At 44.6% G+C, this 14,864-nt stretch overlaps 1 protein-coding gene across 7 annotated transcripts in view; it reads left to right on the forward strand.

The window, feature by feature from the left end:
• GRAMD1B (GRAM domain containing 1B) overlaps nt 1–14,864 on the forward strand; it is a 226,953-nt gene that overhangs the window by 131,291 nt on the left and 80,798 nt on the right. For 5 of the 7 annotated variants that reach the window (XM_073657302.1, XM_073657310.1, XM_073657305.1 and 2 more), the window contains one exon: nt 10,978–11,001. The exons of the other annotated variants lie outside the window; for them this stretch is intronic. In XM_073657302.1, coding sequence (XP_073513403.1) covers nt 10,978–11,001 — 24 coding nt within the window. The remainder of the gene's footprint in view (nt 1–10,977; nt 11,002–14,864) is intronic. 7 annotated transcript variants of the gene reach the window in all.

Below are 14,864 nucleotides of genomic sequence, written 5' to 3' on the forward strand. Positions count from 1 at the left end.
ATATATATATATATATATATATATATATATATATATTAAATAGAAACAAATGAAGTCTTAAAGGTTGATGCAGAAATATATGAAAATTTTATTAGTACAAAACATACATATAAAATCTATAAGTACAAAGGATGGCAGCAAAGGCACAAAGAGGTAGAAGAAACAATATGACAATTATCAAGATAAATGGGACTTGGTGTCAAGTAGAATATAGGGGGAGGACAGGGACAACAAAACCTAGAGAGACTAATATCAGACCATGCTGTGGAGCTTAGTACCCCATCTCCTAGTAATACAAGAGCACAGTTAAGGCTACAATGCCCCTCTCGTAAGCCTACAGCATAGTGGTGTGGCTATGTAGTCTCAAAACAAATCCCCATACATGCCCAGTCAATGTCTACCAAATCATTACCTCTAAGAGTAAAGATGCGCCCCACCAGGTGGTAAGGAAGGCTAGTGCCTCTTCCCTCCCGACGCACGTTTCGCAGGGAACACGTCCAGCTTTCTCAAGGGAAGGTGTGTGTGTATATATATATAATATGTATATTTTACAGTACAGACCAAAAGTTTGGACACACCTTCTCATTTAAAGATTTTTCTGTATTTTCATGACTATGAAAATTGTACATTCACACTGAAGGCATCAAAACTATGAATTAACACATGTGGAATTATATACTTAACAAAAAAGTGTGAAACAACTGAAAATATGTCTTATATTCTAGGTTCTTCAAAGTAGCCACCTTTTGCTTTGATGACTGCTTTGCACACTCTTGGCATTCTCTTGATGAGCTTCAAGAGGTAGTCACCGGAAATGGTTTTCACTTCACAGGTGTGCCCTGTCAGGTTTAATAAGTGGGGCTTCTTGCCTTATAAATGGAGTTGGGACCATCAGTTGTGTTGTGCAGAAGTCTGGTGGATACACAGCTGATAGTCCTACTGAATAGACTGTTAGAATTTGTATTATGGCAAGAAAAAAGCAGCTAAGTAAAGAAAAACGAGTGGCCATCATTACTTTAAGAAATTAAGGTCAGTCAGTCCGAAAAATTTGGAAAACTTTGAAAGTGTCCCCAAGTGCAGTTGCAAAAACCATCAAGCGCTACAAAGAAACTGGCTCACATGAGGACCGCCCCAGGAAAGGAAGACCAAGAGTCACCTCTGCTTCTGAGGATAAGTTTATCCGAGTCACCAGCCTCAGAAATCGCAGGTTAACAGCAGCTCAGATTAGAGACCAGGTCAATGCCACACAGAGTTCTAGCAGCAGACACATCTCTACAACAACTGTTAAGAGGAGACTTTGTGCAGCAGGCCTTCATGGTAAAAAAGCTGTTAGGAAACCACTGCTAAGAACAGGCAACAAGCAGAAGAGACTTGTTTGGGCTAAAGAACACAAGGAATGGACATTAGACGAGTGGAAATCTGTGCTTTGGTCTGAGGAGTCCAAATTTGAGATCTTTGGTTCCAACCACCGTGTCTTTGTGCGAAACAGAAAAGGTGAACGGATGGACTCTACATGCCTGGTTCCCACCGTGAAGCATGGAGGAGGAGGTGTGATGGTGTGGGGGGGCTTTGCTGGTGACACTGTTGGGGATTTATTCAAAATTGAAGGCATAGTGAACCAGCATGGCTACCACAGCATCTTGCAGCGGCATGCTGTTCTATCTGGTTTGCGTTTAGTTGGACCATCATTAATTTTTCAACAGGACAATGACCCCAAACACACCTCAAGGCTGTGTAAGGGCTATTTGACCAAGAAGGAGAGTGATGGGGTGCTACGCCAGATGACCTGGCCTCCACAGTCACCAGACCTGAACCCAATCGAGATGGTTTGGGGTGAGCTGGACCGCAGAGTGAAGGCAAAAGGGCCAACAAGTGCTAAGCATCTCTGGGAACTCCTTCAAGATTGTTGGAAAACCATTTCTGGTGACTACCTCTTGAAGCTCATCAAGAGAATGCCAAGAATGTGCAAAGCAGTCATCAAAGCAAAAGGTGGCTACTTTGAAGAACCTAGAATATAAGACATATTTTCAGTTGTTTCACATTTTTTTGTTAGGTATATAATTCCACATGTGTTAATTCATAGTTTTGATGCCTTCAGTGTGAATGTACAATTTTCATAGTCATGAAAATACAGAAAAATCTTTAAATGAGAACGTGTGTCCAAACTTTTGGTCTGTACTATATATATATATATATATATATATACATATACACACACAGAGATATCATGTGAAGATTTATGTACATATTCACACATTTACTTTAGTTTATCTCCTGTTTGGAATTGTATTTCACCATATCTATTTATTTTGACTGACGGGGTGTTTGGGCTCCGTGTTATTTTTGTGGACACCCCTTGTGAATATATCGATAGCTCCTATTTTTGATAACTTATTATCTGCACCTTAAAGAAGTAGTTATCACCATGTACAATCTGTGCTCAATATGATTAGATCATATCTGGGACGAGCCCCAAGTGGCCGGTCTGCTGAGAATATAAAAAAATAATAATACCCTGCAATAGATAGCGGCGTAAGGCAAGCTGTAAAGAAGCCATCCGGATCTCATATTCTCCGGCGTGTATCAGCCATGTTCCAGGAAGCCTCGCTTTATCTCACAACTACAAGTCAGTGAGCCGCAGTCAAGAGGTTGTCATCACCAGTTGCCTCCGAATTACTGCCAATAAACCTGCAACCGTCCCCGAGTCTTGTGTGTATGAGCAGAAGCCAGAGACCGGTGCCAAGACTCGACATCCTATCCTGGAACCAAACACTTGTGACATTGTGTCACCTCACAAGTGGCAGAGCCCTGCGACGCTCCCCAAGGTCACCGCCATTATAACGAAAGATGATCACAGCCCTCATATCATGGATGACGCTGAATTGCTGGAAGTTGTAGTTTTACAATTTCGGATTAGAGTTTTGGTCCCGATTTCTGTGCTGAAGCTTGTACATTACTGAGAAGAGCAAGAAATAGCTGAGTGCACCGTGCAGCCGCCTAAGGCCGTGTCATTAAAGAGCTTTCCCCTTTAAAATCTCCCAAATCTCCAGTAAATCGAAGTCCTTGAGCCGTCCTCTTGTGTCAAGTGGATAAACGTTATACTCTGCTGTCTCTCTTCAGCTCTTCTCTGAAAGCCAAGAGTTTGACTCCTGCTGGGAAGATCACCCAGCTTTCTCCTAATCCTGCACAGCAAAGTGGCCCAGTATCAATGTATCAATAGGTAGACTTACTATTTAGTATCACTAGAAATATGAGTCTCAGTATAGAGGTTCGGATCATGGGCAGAATTATGGGACCATTTTAGGAGAAAACAACAAGCAAATATAAAAGTAGTTCAAGGTCTCAGATCTTAGCTCCGATCTCCCGAGATGAGAGACACAAAATGTTCAGCTTTGGTAAAAAAAAAAAAAAATATGGTTTATTGAGCATTGTTTATGGTGTATGTGTCTATGAGCATGGATCAAGTAAGGATTGTAAGAAACAACATTTGCTGAAAGCTCGAGCAGGATTTATATGCTTCAATCTATGACTTCCCATTTGGATATATTGTTGGTTATCTTCCAGACATAAAGCGGATCTGTTACCAGATTTCCGAATATCAACTGCATTTATTATTACATAATTTCTCAGACCTGATTTAGACCTAATGAAGCTAGTGTACTGACTTTGAAATCCATGCCAAAATGGCTGTATTATCCTTTTTCAAAGTAATTCTCTCCCTTCATTATAGCATTTTTTTGGAGCCCACCTGTAAGGAGTAAGTTTCCTCCGTACGGAGAGTGACATGCCAGGTCTGACATACCAGTAGGATGAATGAGACTTGAACATGCTTGCATGATCCTCTGGGAAATTAAATATGCAAATTGTCTCTTCAGAGAAGAAGAGGACTTAAACTCTAGTGCCATGTATTGGAAGTAGCAATCCTACAAGTCAATATCGACCCTTTACGAGCCTTGTAATATGATAAGATAAAAGCCAAATCACAATATCAATTTGAAGACGCTGTGTTTTGGAGTATTGTCCTTCGTCAGGATGAGATCTGATTTGGCTGGGGTGAGAGGCTAAGACTCCTTGTAAAGGGTGACGCGCCAGGTCTGACACACCAGAATGAGGAGACTTAAACGCATTGCATGCTCCTCTGGGAAATTAAATATGCAAATTTGAACCCACCTCTAAATTCTTATCTCCGCATCTATTTTATACCGCCAGTCTGACATGGATTATCACATGAAAGTACACCGGCCTCATCAGGCCTAAGAGACTGATCTGATGCATGCAGTTTGTATTGTAAAAATCTGCTGACAAAGCCACTTCAAGTCTAAAGAATCTGGATCCCTCCGACACCTCTAGGACAGAATCGCCTGTTATGACTCTTTAGCAATTCTTCTACCCAGCTCCTCATCAGACCTTAATAAATATATCATCATCCGGCACCTGGCTCAAAAATTATACATTTTTGGGGGAGATATCTTAAGTGTTTTGATGGACTGAAGTTGCAAATGTTGGAGTATGTCTGTCTTTCACAAAAATTGCAATTTTTTTAAAAATTCTTTTTATTTTAATTTTGATGCTGTTTTCCACATTTTTTGAAAGCGTAGGTGGTCAAGTGAGCCAGTACACTATTAGATCAATAATATAAATATCATATTACCTTTAACCAAGAATTGAAGAGTAACTTCCCCACCTGCACAAGAAAAGTAGAAGCAATAATTTTATTGCATAACGTAAAAAAAAATTCACCATTAGATCCCTCATATATTCTGACATTAAAAATAAGCTGCCACATTGAGGAATAGTATTTACCAGCAGATATCGGGGTAATCTGCAGGTAAACAGTGTTTATCCTCCCTGCAGCCGCTTACTGGATCAGCAGAAGTTTTGTCCTCCCTGCAGCCGCTTACTGGATCAGCAGAAGTTATATCCTCCCTGCAGCCGCTTACTGGATCAGCAGAAGTTATATCCTCCCTGCAGCCGCTTACTGGATCAGCAGAAGTTATGTCCTCCCTGCAGCCGCTTACTGGATCAGCAGAAGTTATGTCCTCCCTGCAGCCGCTTACTGGATCAGCAGAAGTTATATCCTCCCTGCAGCCGCTTACTGGATCAGCAGAAGTTATATCCTCCCTGCAGCCGCTTACTGGATCAGCAGAAGTTATGTCCTCCCTGCAGCCGCTTACTGGATCAGCAGAAGTTATATCCTCCCTGCAGCCGCTTACTGGATCAGCAGAAGTTATATCCTCCCTGCAGCCGCTTACTGGATCAGCAGAAGTTATGTACTCCCTGCAGCTGCTCGCTTACAGTCACCGGGGCGGTGCAGGAAGCAGATGGATACATTCCTAGAGAACACAGGGCGCTCTTATATATGGGGGAGTCAGGGGTGATGTACTGTGTATGGGGAACTTTAGTTTACTGCATTGACAGAAAGCTCCATAGACCGGCTATCCTTATTACTTTAACTTTAGTGCCATAAGCATATTTTGCCAGGCGCCTGATTTTGGTCAGTTGATAAGTGCTGATGAACTATATACAAATTGAAGAGCAATCATTAGTACAATCATTCTTTTACCATATAGTGCGTGTATTTTACTAAATCGGGGGATAAGCTACAGACATCTAGGATTTTTATGGCCGCATTAATGAGCCGATCACCTCTTGAACAAATGTTTTGCTCGTTTGTCATCTGATCGGTGGAATTATTATACCAAAATGTTCAATAAAAATAAATAATAAGCCTGCATAACTATCAAGATTACCCACTAAAGATGTCCAACAACCCCAGTAAGGGCTGTAAATGGCCAAATAATCTCCCTCCTTCTCTCACAATGATGTGGACTATACACTGACAGGAGTAATGCTGGAGATTCACTTTTATTTTCATTAGTCGTTATACTGTATGTCACATTAATTTGGCACCTGATGTTCTGGGAAGCTAATGTAATTTTACTATATACATTGTGCAGTTTTATATATTGCATTTAGCTCATATCTGCTTCTGTTAACTCCCCAATCAGAAATCCAACCCAGCTTTTTATTCTATGGTCTTGTTTAGTCATTTACCTATCATCATCAGCGATTACCGAGTTTAAAGGACAGCTTTGTGTAGTGGAGGTGGCCACAAGAGGGTGCTGTGCTGGAATCGGTGCTGTTCTATTTCCAGTCATGGACTTACGTGTATATATAATATATTTTAGTGTTCAGTGTAATATAGTATAATATGTTTAGTGTGTGTGCGTATGTATGTATGTGTGTGTGTGTGTGTGTGTATATATATATATATATATATATATATATATATATATATATATACACTGCTCAAAAAAATAAAGGGAACACTTAAACAACAGAATATAACTCCAAGTAAATCAAACTTCTGTGAAATCAAACTGTCCACTTAGGAAGCAACACTGATTGACAATCAATTTCACATGCTGCTGTGCAAATGGAATAGACAATAGATGGAAATTATTGGCAATTATCAAGACACCCTCAATAAAGGAGTGGTTCTGCAGGTGGGGACCACAGGCCACATCTCAGTACCAATGCTTTCTGGCTGATGTTTTGGTCACTCTTGAATGCTGGTTGTGCTTTCACACTCGTGGTAGCATGAGACGGACTCTACAACCCACAGAAGTTGCTCAGGTAGTGCAGCTCATCCAGGATGGCACATCAGTGCGAGCTGTGGCAAGAAGGTTTGCTGTGTCTGTCAGCGTAGTGTCCAGAGGCTGGAGGCGCTACCAGGAGACAGGCCAGTACACCAGGAGACGTGGAGGGGGCCATAGGAGGGCAACAACCCAGCAGCAGGACTGCTACCTCCGCCTTTGTTCAAGGAGGAACAGGAGGAGCACTGCCAGAGCCCTGCAAAATGACCTCCAGCAGGCCACAAATGTGCATGTGTCTGCACAAACGGTTAGAAACCGACTCCATGAGGGTGGTATGAGGGCCCGACGTCCACAGATGGGGGTTGTGCTCACAGCCCAACACCGTGCAGGACGCTTGGCATTTGCCACAGAACACCAGGATTGGCAAAGTTGCCACTGGCGCCCTGTGCTCTTCACAGATGAAAGCATGTTCACACTGAGCACATGTGACAGACGTGACAGAGTCTGGAGACGCCGTGGAGAGCGATCTGCTGCCTGCAACATCCTTCAGCATGACCGGTTTGGCAGTGGGTCAGTAATGGTGTGGGGTGGCATTTCTTTGGAGGGCCGCACATCCCTCCATGTGCTCGCCAGAGGTAGCCTGACTGCCATTAGGTACCGAGATGAGATCCTCAGACCCCTTGTGAGACCATATGCTGGTGCGGTTGGCCCTGGGTTCCTCCTAATGCAGGACAATGCCAGACCTCATGTGGCTGGAGTGTGTCAGCAGTTCCTGCAAGATTAAGGCATTGAAGCTATGGACTGGCCCGCCCGTTCCCCAGGCCTTCCATTCGATTGAGCACATCTGGGACATCATGTCTCGCTCCATCCACCAACGTCACGTGGCACCACAGACTGTCCAGGAGTTGGCGGATGCTTTAGTCCAGGTCTGGGAGGAGATCCCACAGGAGACCTTCCGCAACCTCATCAGGAGCATGCCCAGGCGTTGTAGGGAGGCACGTACAGGCACGTGGAGGCCACACACAATACTGAGCTTCATTTCCTTGTCGTCAGGCATTTCCACTGAAGTTGGATCAGCCTGTAATCTGACCCACTGCCAAACCGGTCATGCTGGAGGATGTTGCAGGCAGCAGATCCTTTTCCACAGCTTCTGCAGACTCTGTCACCTCTGTCACTTGCTCAGTGTGAACCTGCTCTCATCCGTGAAGAGCACAGGGTGCCAATGTCGAATCTGCCAATCGTGGTGTTCTCTGGCAAATGCCAAACACCCTGCACGGTGTTGGGCTGTGAGCACAACACCCACTTGTGAACGTCAGGCCCTCATACCACCCTCATGGAGTCAGTTTCTGACGGTTTGAGCAGACACATGGATGTTAGTGGCCTGCTGGAGGTCATTTTTCAGGGTTCTGGCACCGCTCCTCCAGTTGATCCTTGCACAAAGGAGAAGGTAGCGGCCCTGCTGCTAGCTTGTTGCCCTCCTACGGCCCCCTCCACGTCTCCTGGTGCACTAGCCTGTCTCCTGGTATCTGCTCCATGCTCTGGACCAGACTTGGGCAAAGTGCGGCCCGCGGGCCACATTCGGCCCTCTGGCTGTTCCAGTCCGGCCCGTGGACCAAGACTGCCAAGGGGCTGATAACAGTGGCCCACGGGCCGCACTATGCCCTTCCCAGCTCACACACATGCCGTCACTGCCCGCCGTCACTGCCCGCCCACACGCCGTCACCGCTGTCTCAATCCGCGGTCTCAATCCGCTGTGAATGCATTGGTGGAGGAGGGGCCGCTACCTCGCTCTTCCATCAATCAGCATTAGAAACAGCTGACGCGATGGCGTCAGCCTGTGCACTGCGGAGAGTCAGTGCTTCTCAGACAGGAGCGCCAGGGGAACAGGGAGTGAGGTAAGTATATGCTGGACATAGGGGGGGGCTTTAATGATGGACACAGGGGGGGCACTCTCATGCTGGACGAAGGGGGGGCTTTAATGCTGGACACAGGGGGGGTACTCTCAGGCTGAACACAGGGGGGCTCTCATGCTGGACACAGGGAGGCTCTCATGCTGGACACAGGGGGGGGCTCTCATGCTGGACACAGAGGGGCTCTCTCATGCTGGACACAGAGGGGCTGTCATGCTGGACACAGGAGGGGCTGTCATGCTGGACACAGGGGGGGCTGTCATGCTGGACACTGGGGAGGGCTGTCAGGCTGGACACTGGGGAGGGCTGTCATGCTGGAGACACTGGGGGGCTCTCATGCTGGACAATAAGGAGGGCTGTCATGCTAGACACAGGGATGCTCTCATACTGGAAACTGGGGGGCTTTAATGCTGGGCACTGGGAGGCTTTAATGCTGGACACTAAGGAGGGCTGTCATACTGGAAACTAGGGAGGGCTGTCATGCTGGACACTGGGGAGGGCTGTCATGCAGGACACTGGGGAGGGCTGTCATGCTGGACACTGGGGAGGGCTGTCATGCTGGACACTGGGGAGGGCTGTCATGCTGGACACTGGGGAGGGCTGTCATGCTGGACACTGGGGAGGGCTGTCATGCTGGACACTGGGGAGGGCTGTCATGCTGGACACTGGGGAGGTCTGTCATGCTGGACACTGGGGAGGGCTGTCATGCTGGACACTGGGGAGGGCTGTCATGCAGGACACTGGGGAGGGCTGTCATGCTGGACACTAGGGAGGGCTGTCATGCTGGACACTGGGGAGGGCTGTCATGCTGGACACTGGGAGGGCTGTCATGCTGGACACTGGGGAGGTCTGTCATGCTGGACACTGGGGAGGGCTGTCATGCTGGACACTGGGGAGGGCTGCCATGCTGGACACTGGGGAGGGCTGTCATGCTGGACACTGGGGAGGGCTGTCATGCTGGACACTGGGGAGGGCTGTCATGCTGGACACTGGGGAGGACTGTCATGCTGGACACTGGGGAGGGCTGTCATGCAGGACACTGGGGAGGGCTGTCATGCTGGACACTGGGGAGGGCTGTCATGCTGGACACTGGGGAGGCTCTTGGGCTCTCATACTGGACATGAGGGGGCTGTGTGAGGCTCATGCTGGACATGAGGGGGCTGTGTGAGGCTCATGCTGGACATGAGGGGGCTGTGTGGGGCTCATGCTGGACACGGGAGGGATGTGTGGGGCTCATGCTGGCCACGGGGGGGCTGTGTGGGGCTCATGCTGGACATGGGGGGGCTGTGTGGGGCTCATGCTGGACACAGTGGGGCTGTGTGGGAATCATGCAGTACACGGGTTGGCTGTGTGGGGCTCATGCTGAACACGGGCGGGGCTGTGTGGGGCTCATGCTGAACATGGGGGGGCTGTGTGGGGCTCATGCTGGCCTTGTGGGGCTGTGTGGGACTCATAATGGACATGGGGGGCTGTGTAGGTCTCATGCTGTATATAGAGGCTGTGTGGGGGCTCAAGCTGTATATAGGGGGATGTCAGCACACTTAATTCTGCTCAATATTAAGTTACACAATTCATATTTATGTAATTAATAATAATAATTAGAATTAATATGTTAATATTAATATTGAGCAGAATTAATTTCAGCCTATTGGTTCGGCCCTCCCCAACAGTCACAGTCTCTCATGTGGCCCCTCGGGAAAATTAATTGCCCACCCCTGCTCTGGACGCTGTGCTGACAGACACAGCTACCCTTCTTGTCACAGCTCTCATTGATGTGCCCTCCTGTATGAGCTGCACTACCTGAGCAACTTCTGTGGGTTGTAGACACCTCCTCATGCTACTGTACCTCTAGTGGTGAGAGCAATAACAAAATGCAAAAGTGATCAAAACAACAGCCAAAAAGGATAAGAACAGAGAAATGGTCTGTGGTCACCCCCTGCAAAACCGCTCCTTCATAGGGGGAGTGTTGCTAATTGCCCTCATTTCTACCAGTTGTCTGTTCCATTTGCACAACAGCAGGAGAAATTGATTCACAATCAGTGTTGCTTCATAACTGGACGGGTAGATTTCACAGAAGTGTGATTGACTTGGAGTTACATTGTGTTGTTTAAGTGTTCCCTTTATGTTTTTGAGCGGTGCATATATTTATTTATTTTTTTATTGCTGGATTTTCCCAACCCCAATCTTGAGACCGGGCTCCTGCTTCATTTCATTTATTTATTTAGGAAAAATAGGAACAGATCCCTAAGGGAAGAGCAGAATATTAGATCCATTTTTCCTTCTTGCCACATATGAGCCCGGTGTGGGTAGCCATCTTTTGCTACATTTTGCTTATTTGTGTGAATAGATGTATATAGCGATAAGTGACCCAGAGATGAGGCCGCCCTGTCCAGGGATCATCCTCTTTTGCTGTGTGATAATTCTGCCTTCTGTTAACTGTTTGCCTCTAATTTTCTCTATTTTCATTTCAGTATGACAGACTTAACCTCATCAAAGTAAGATGTTCTCTTTATCTTGTCACCCGCTCTTCTTCCCCTCCCCTGGTCCTCGCTCAGTAGAGATGGCAGCTATGTAGAGGTGATGATTAGGTATCGCCTCGCTGTGTCTGAGCCTTTCTAGACGGCTTCCTCTTCCTTCATGTGCCTGCCCTTGTATAGTGTGTGGTTATGACGAAGGTCTGGGATGCTGCAAAATACTTAACTAGTTGTGTTACCCTAACGCTACAAAATCATTGACCAGCCCCTGCCTAAAATAAAAAAATATATATATTCTAATTGTGATTAGCACCTGCATGTGTTAACAAGAGCAGATACAAGGAGTGGATCTCGCTGCTGCGAACTAAACATGCCCATTTAAGACTTCCTAGTCATTCATTTTTCCGCTGCGCTCTTTTCCAAGTTGTGGTCTGAATTGTAGTCTATAGTAACAGGAGGCCGAGACCGGTGGCTACATTCTTTTATAAGGATCCAGCTCATCACCCTTACATTAGGCAGGAGCTGGTAGAGCGCACCAGTCGACTGGTCCAGGCTGACGGAGATGACAGCTGAATTGTAGACTGGTCAGTACGTCTTCCCTTCCTCCTCACTGTGGAGAAAGAATTATTATTTTTTTCTTGCATTTAGTGCCCTATTGGTCTCTTTCATGGCTGCCAAATTCCGTCTCACATCCAATAACTGCATCCATTGCAGGACTGTTGTTAAAAAGGATATTTGACGTGTATGGTGTTGTGTTTTCACTTTTTAATAATCTACATAATTTTTTTTTATTAGGTTTCAAAATTATTTTTTTTAATGATTTTTTATTATTATTATTATTATTATTATTATTATTATTATTTCGGGAATTGGTTCACTAAATGAACAAATGAGTTCCTGAGCAGACAAGTATTTATATCCCCTAGTACAAAGAATTCCCTGCTTTCTAAAAGACCTACATCAGTCCTTAATATTATGACCAAAATGGATTGGCATAAACACTATAGATGTCATGTGCTGAATCTGTATTCATGTATTCCACACATTTCGACCATGAAATCAATAGAACATCATCTCAATAAATACAGTACTCACAGTAATGAATTGAAGCAGTTCATTATATCATCTACCATAAAATATCTTTTGAAATACATTTTTTTTTTCACTCAACAACAAATATTTTTTTACCAACAGAGGGAACAGTAATGGGATCTGGTTGTCACCATCCTTAGCAATATTTTTTGTGGCATGGTGGGAAAAGTTTTGTTTTTATTCTGAAAAAAAAATTAGTTTTCTTTTTATGATCGAAGCTGGTATGGGCGCTACGTGGATGATATCATTTTGGTATCCGTGGATGCTTTGCGTTGCGGCCATAGCAGACTTTATCACTAAACAATCATGAATTTAATCTTAGCTGTACATCCTCCCTCCCTAATAATAAAACCTGGTTTTAAGATTTACAATTGGAGGGTAATTGGGCCTTAATGTTGGAAATACAACATTACAAGCTGATAGTTGTCACCCAGTACACACTGTTAAGTCATCAAATAATGAGTTTGTAAGAGCATATCGTATCTGTTCAGATACTCATACACTGGCATGTAAAAGTTTGGGCACCCCTGGTCAAAATTACTGTTATTGTGAACAGTTGAGTAAGTTGAAGATGAAATGATCTCTAAAAGGGTATAAAGTTAAAGATTATACATTTCCTTTGTATTTTAGGCAAAACATATATATATATATTGTAATTTTTTACATTTTAAAAATTACAAAAAGGAAAATGGGCCAATGCAAAAGTTTGGGCACCCTTGGAAATTTGTGTGCTCAGATAACTTTGACCAAGGTTTCAGACCTCAATTAGCCGTTTAGGGTTATGGCTTGTTCACTATCCTTGTAAGGAAAGGCCAGGTGATGCACATTGCCCAGCTTTATAAAAACCCAGCTTCCTCAAACCTTGTGCCAAAAAACAGCAGCCATGGGTTCTTCTAAGCAGCTGCCAAGAACTCTGACAATGGTGGAGGCCCATAAAGCTGGAGAAGGCTATAAGAAGATAGCAAAGCGTTTTTAAGTTGCCATTTCCTCAGTTTGAAATGTAATTAAGAAATGGCAGTTACCAGGAACAGTGGAGGTCAAGATAAGGTCTGGAACACCAAGCAAAATTTCAGTAGGAGCTGCGCTTAGGATTGCTAGAGAGGCAAATCAGAGCCCCCACTTGACTGCGAAAGACCTTCAGAAAGATTGTTCAGACTCTGGAGTTCAGAGACACCTGCACAAATATGGCCTTCATGGAAGAGTCATCAGAACAAAGCCTCCTGCGTCCTAACCATAAAATTCAGCTTCAGAAGTATGCAAAAGAACATCTAAACAAGCCTGATGCATTTTGGAAACAAGTCCTGTTGAACTATGAGGTTAAAATAGAAGTCTTTGGCCACAATGATCAAAGGTATGTGTGGAGAAAAAAAGGCACAGAATTTCCGGAAAAGAACATCTCACCAACCATTAAGCATGATGGTGGATCAATCGTGCTTTGGAGTTGTGCTGCAGCCAATGGCACAGGGAACATTTCACGGCTAGAGGAAAGAATGGATTCAATGAAATTTTAACAAATTCATGATGCAACCATCTGTAAAAAGTTAAAAAGAGGAAGGTTCTACAAATGGATAACAACCTCAAAAGGCACAGGCTGAAGGTTTTTCAATGGCTCTCACAGCCCCCTGATCTGAACATCATTGAAAATCTGTGGCTAGACCTCAAAATAACAGTGCATAAAAGTCGACCCAGAAATCTCACAAAACTGGAAGAATGGACGAAAATCCCTCAAACAAGAATTGAAAGGCTCTTGTCTGGCTACAAAAAGCGTTTACAAGTTGTGATACTTGCAAAAGGGGGAGCTACTAGTTACTAACCATACAGGGTGCCCAAACGTTTGCATCCGCCCATTTTCCTTTTTGTGATTTTTAAAATGTAAAAAATTAGCATATATATATATGTGTGTGTGTGTATGTGTGTATATATATATATATATATATATATATATATATATATATATATATATAATGTGTAAATGTGCGTTTGTATGTGTATATATATGTATGTATATATATATATAGTGTGTGCGTATATATATATATACAGTACAGACCAAAAGTTTGGACACACCTTCTGATTTAAAGATTTTTCTGCATTTTCATGACTATGAAAATTGTACATTCACACTGAAGGCATCAAAACTATGAATTAACACATGTGGAATTATATACTTAACAAAAAAGTGTGAAACAACTGAAAATATGTCTTATATTCTAGGTCCTTCAAAGTAGCCACCTTTTGCTTTGATGACTGCTTTGCACACTTTTGGCATTGTCTTGATGAGCTTCAAGTGGTAGTCACTGGAAGTGGTCTTCCAACAATCTTGAAGGAGCTCCCAGAGATGCTTAGCACTTCTTGGCCCTTTTGCCTTCACTCTGCGGTCCAGCTCACCCCAAACCATCTCGATTGGGTTCAGGTCTGGTGACTGTGGAGGCCAAGTCATCTGGCGTAGCACCCCATCACTCTCCTTCTTGATAAAATAGCCCTTAAACAGCCTGGAGGTGTGTTTGGGGTCATTGTCCTGTTGAAAAATAAATGATGGTCCAACTAAACGCAAACTGGATGGAATAGCATGCCGCTGCAAGATGCTGTGGTAGCCATGCTGGTTCAGTATGCCTTCAATTTTGAATAAATCCCCAACAGTGTCACCAGCAAAGCACCCCCCACACCATCACACCTCCTCCTCCATGCTTCACGGTGGGAACCAGGCATGTAGAGTCCATCCGTTCACCTTTTCTGCGTCGCACAAAGACACGGTGGTTGGAACCAAAGATCTCAAATTTGGACTCGTCTGA

Source organism: Phyllobates terribilis, unplaced genomic scaffold (assembly GCF_046119375.1).
Source record: "Phyllobates terribilis strain yellow unplaced genomic scaffold, ASM4611937v1 Scaffold_12__6_contigs__length_324123572, whole genome shotgun sequence".
Lineage (NCBI taxonomy): Eukaryota > Metazoa > Chordata > Amphibia > Anura > Dendrobatidae > Phyllobates > Phyllobates terribilis.